Source organism: Electrophorus electricus, chromosome 25 (assembly GCF_013358815.1).
Source record: "Electrophorus electricus isolate fEleEle1 chromosome 25, fEleEle1.pri, whole genome shotgun sequence".
NCBI lineage: Eukaryota > Metazoa > Chordata > Actinopteri > Gymnotiformes > Gymnotidae > Electrophorus > Electrophorus electricus.
The window spans coordinates 9,611,000-9,615,999 of record NC_049559.1 but is presented as its reverse complement, the minus strand read 5'-3'; the positions used below and the strand labels follow the sequence as shown (position 1 = coordinate 9,615,999).

The 5,000-nt window shown below is 45.6% G+C and overlaps 1 protein-coding gene across 2 annotated transcripts in view; it reads left to right on the top strand.

Moving 5' to 3' along the window:
• The window catches only part of il1rapl1a (interleukin 1 receptor accessory protein-like 1a), a 64,305-nt gene that overhangs the window by 51,651 nt on the left and 7,654 nt on the right, over nucleotides 1–5,000 (top strand). For both annotated transcript variants that reach the window (XM_035522923.1, XM_035522922.1), the window contains exon 7: nucleotides 4,927–5,000. This exon is cut by the window's right edge and continues 59 nt beyond it. In XM_035522923.1, coding sequence (XP_035378816.1) covers nucleotides 4,927–5,000 — 74 coding nt within the window. The remainder of the gene's footprint in view (nucleotides 1–4,926) is intronic.

Here is a 5,000-nt window from a genome sequence, read left to right as displayed (position 1 = left end):
ATGGGTTTGTATAGTGTCATTGCCTCTATGGGTTTGTATAGTGTCACTGCCTCTATGGGTTTGTATAGTGTCACTGCCTCTATGGGTTTGTATAGTGTCACTGCCTCTTTGGGTTTGTATAGTGTCACTGCCTCTATGGGTTTGTATAGTGTCACTGCCTCTTTGGGTTTGTATAGTGTCATTGCCTCTATGGGTTTGTATAGTGTCACTGCCTCTATGGGTTTGTATAGTGTCACTGCCTCTATGGGTTTGTATAGTGTCATTGCCTCTATGGGTTTGTATAGTGTCACTGCCTCTATGGGTTTGTATAGTGTCACTGCCTCCGTGTGTGTTTGTGTGTGAGTGTGTGTGTGTGTGTGTGTGTGTGTGTGTGATTGTGTGCATGTGTTTGTGTGTGTGTGTGTGTGTGTGTGTGTGTGTGTGTGTGTGTGTGTGTGTGTGTGTGACTAAAAAGTTAAAAGAGCTGAAAACAAAATTTAGCGTTTTCAACTTTTGTAGTCAATCACACACACACACACACACAGGACACACACACACAGGACACACACACACACAGGACACACACACACACACACACACACACACAGGACACACACACACACACACACACAGGACATTGCTCAGTTAGTCATCCAGAAAGTGTTCCAGAGTGTTACACATGCTTGAGCAAACTGCTCTTTCTAAAAGAACAGTGTCAGCCCATCAGACCTGTTCATGCAACCTACTCATACGAGCACTTACTCATCTTGTTGGAGTAAGGTGTAATAAATAACATTTATTTGCACCAAAGAGAAATGTTTTTAGATGGCATCGGACGATACATTTATGAAATGCAAATCTACGGAGCGCAGCAAGTACATAACAGCGTTGCAAAATAACTGATCTGAGATCATGATAAGCAACGTAACTTCTTCTCTCATTCACAGCTTCATGTATGTTTTAGTATAGCAAAAATGAAACACATCCCGTGCAATTTAGAGTTGTCTCTGTTGCTACTCTTGTAGTGGTTGTTGTCATAGTAGTAGTTGTTGCTACTAACAGGTCTCTAGTGTAAATGAGGACCCAGTCTCCGGTGGGCTTCCCTGCTTAAATTAAAATAAACAAATAAATAAAGACGGTGCAAAAAAAAAGAATGCCAGTTCTGCTCAAACCGAGTCCGACATTGTTGCATGTCTTGGGCGCCGGGACTGAGTCATATGAGTCAGAGCTCCTACTATTCTATTCCACACATGAGACTTTGAGGGAGCTTGATGAGGGAGTCAGACCCACCGAGAGAAGAAGAACGAGAGAGAGTGGGAGCAAGCGAGAGAAAACTAAGAAAAGGGAGGGAAACGTGGCCGTGGGCTGAATACCTACGGGACAGGGCCCACCGATGTGCTTATATTACACTGACTTTAGATTCATTTTGGAGATGGATGCTGGCTCCCCGGGGAAATGAAGTGTGTGTGCGCGCGTGCGTGTAGGGCATCTCCTCTTTGGTTACAGCCACCGAGAATAGCCGGAGGGTACTTAGCACGAAAAAGTGCCGTGCGTGTTTGCAATTGAGTTTAAGAATGTGAAAGAGGGCGGCTTTTGTTCCCCGCTCAGCTGGCCAACTGCAAGCTTATTATCACCGCCGTGCTGAGGTCGTGCAAGGCCGGCTGTGATGATGGCCCTGTCATGTCATCGGAAAGGAAGGGTCGGCATGAAAGGAGGAGCGGCAGAGCACCTGCATTACAGATCATTCAAGATCCCTATTGGACAACAGGGCTGAAGAACAAACGGAGGAATAGGCAGAGTGGAAAATGTGTGGCTTCATGGGCTTTCAAAGCTTTCTGAGATGGTCTGCAGTCACTGGAGGAAAATCGATGTTTTTATACTCCCTTCTCTCTGCCTCTTTCTCTACCTCTCTCTCTCTGCCTCTTTCTCTACCTCTCTCTCTCTGCCTCTCTCTCTACCTCTCTCTCTGCCTCTCTTTCTCTACCTCTCTCTCTACCTCTGTTTCTCTACCTCTCTCTCTACCTCTCTCTCTGCCTCTCTCTTTACCTCTCTCTCTGCCTTTCTCTCTGCCTCTCTCTCTGCCTCTCTCTCTACCTCTCTCTCTCTACCTCTCTCTCTGCCTCTCTCTCTACCTCTCTCTCTGCCTCTCTCTCTCCCTCTCGCTCTCTCTCTCTGTCTACCTCTCTCTCTCTGCCTCTCTCTCTGCCTGTCTCTCTCTACCTCTCTCTCTACCTTTCTCTCTCTACCTCTCTTTCTGCCTCTATCTCTACCTGTCTTTCTCTACCTCTCTCTCTACCTCTCTCTCGCTACCTCTCTCTGCCTCTATCTCTACCTCTCTTTCTCTACCTCTCTCTCTCTACCTCTCTCTCTGCCTCTATCTCTACCTCTCTTTCTCTACCTCTCTCTCTCTACCTCTCTCTCTCTACCTCTCTTTCTCTCTCACTATATCCCCCTTGGTTCTTTCCCTTTTGCCTTTATAATGCAATGAGGGCATAACTATGTATGTGTGTGTGTGTGTGTGTGAATATATATATATTTGTGTGTGTGTGTGTGTGTGTGTGTGTGTGTGTGTGTGTGTGTGTGTGTGTGTGTATAGTTTTTCATGTAAAAATGTACATTTTTAGAGTTTGCTCAGTCACTGGAGTGTCTTTGTAGTTAAATGGAGCGAAGAGCAGACAGCAAACTCTTCAGCACAGAGTACCACTGGCATGTTAGTCACTCACTCACTCACACACACACACACACACACACACACAAATGAATGCATCATACCCACAGTTAAGAAAGCCTCGGTGAGGGGTTAGAGCACCCCCTAATGGGTGATAATTGTATGGATAATGTTCTGAAATGCAGCGCATTATTTTGTGGTGAGTCTTTTATTTTTCCATGACACTGTCCTGCTTGTCATGGAGTGAACAAGACGTGTAAGCGACCGTGACAGAAAGGGTTCTTATTGTTCAAGTGCAAGACCTGCATACTGCTTCTATACTGTATATAATGTATATAGCTAAAAACCGAGAATGGGAGGTCTTTTCAAGTCAGTGGGGTGAAAAGCATTATAGTTTCTGTTTCCTTAAGACGTGCATCATCAACTTAAACATTTTTTTTACTTTCTGTTTTAGAAACGAAAGCTAAAAACTAATAAAAAGAATATTAAAATAAGAATTATGACGTGTTGATTGTAACAGTTGTAACAGACTGTAATAATTTTAAACACAATTTTCCAATGTGAAGATAGTTTATACTCAAAGTATGTACTCATATGCTCATAGTATATACTCAAAGTATTCCAGGTAAGAATGTTTTGCACAGTTTATTACTATTCCGTGAGTAACATAAAAGCCATTCTTATGACGAGCTAGGTTGGAGAGTGCCCCCCCCCCCCCCCCCCAATTGTAATAAAATCTACATCACTGCATTAATATCAGTGAAATCACTGCTGAAGCTCGGTGGCCTATGGAGGAGTGGGACAGGTGATCGTGTGTGTGTGTGTGTGTGTGTGTGTGTGTGTTGATAAGCTCCATTTGTGTGAGACTCATTATCTAGTCTCCAGTAAGACCAAAAGATTTGTTATAAATCTGTTATAAAGATTGTCCCACTTTCTTTCTTAGTCAGCATTTAGCACCATTGTGTAGGTTGTTTAAAAACACAGAGAATGGAGAGGTACATACAGTATTACAATATTTAACATGACAGAAACCTGACAGAATCCTGAAAATGAGTGCAAGCCCTTTCAGTGCCAGTGGAACATTGTATATCTCGGAGGGACCAATCTGAATTCTTCCCTGGCTGAGCCCATAGATTCGCATATAAAAGGCATATAATTATATGCTTGATATAAATGTGATCCAAATTAGACTTGAAAGATCAGGTTTAGACTCAAAGGAAAACAACTCATCCAGATGTGTGGCAGAAAGCTCATTTCTTGGTTTTAAAAAAAGCCGTCTGTGCAGCGCCTCCAATCAGCTGCAGTGCTTGACCTCATTATTCAGCTTGTGCAGCACCTGAGTGTAGAAGTAGAAGTCTCCACTTCAGCACATTTAAACTTCATCTAATCTCAGGAGAAAAATTTGAGATATCAGAGGGAACAAGGCTTGAAAGTCAATGAAAAGTTTAATCATGTTCGTGAAATCTGTGTCCCACCCTCACATGCCCACTAGTGTAGGTCAGCAGGAAACTGAGGCAGCGCTGAGAGGAAGGGTTTTGTGTTGCCGCCGAGGCAGTCCTCAGAGGAAGGGCTTCGTGTTGCCGCTGAGGCAGTCTTCAGAGGAAGGGCTTTGTGTTGCCGCTGAGGCAGTCTTCAGAGGAAGGGCTTTGTGTTGCCGCTGAGGCAGTCCTCAGAGGAAAGGTTTTGTGGTGCCGCTGAGGCAGTCCTCAGAGGAAAGGTTTTGTGTTGCCGCTGAGGCAGTCCTCAGAGGAAAGGTTTTGTGGTGCCGCTGAGGCAGTCCTGAGAGGAAAGGTTTTGTGTTGCCACTGAGGCAGTCCTCAGAGGAAGGGCTTTGTGTTGCCGCTGAGGCAGTCTTCAGAGGAAGGGCTTTGTGTTGCCGCTGAGGCAGTCCTCAGAGGAAAGGTTTTGTGGTGCCGCTGAGGCAGTCCTCAGAGGAAAGGTTTTGTGTTGCCGCTGAGGCAGTCCTCAGAGGAAAGGTTTTGTGGTGCCGCTGAGGCAGTCCTGAGAGGAAAGGTTTTGTGTTGCCACTGAGGCAGTCCTCAGAGGAAGGGCTTTGTGTTGCCGCCGAGGCAGTCTTGAGAGGAAAGGTTTTGTGTTGCCGCTGAGGCAGTCCTCAGAGGAAGGGCTTTGCGTTGACGCCGAGGCAGTCCTTAGAGGAACGGCTTTGTGTTGCCGCCGAGGCAGTCCTCAGAGGAAGGGTTTTGTTTTGCTGCCACAGTACACGTGTTTAATTTGACTGGCAAGCACACGCTAACCATGTCTTTGCATGCCCCTGGCAGGAGCTGCAGTCAACCTGACGTGCCGCGCATTCTTCGGTTACAGCGGCGATGTCAGCCCACTTGTGTACTGGATG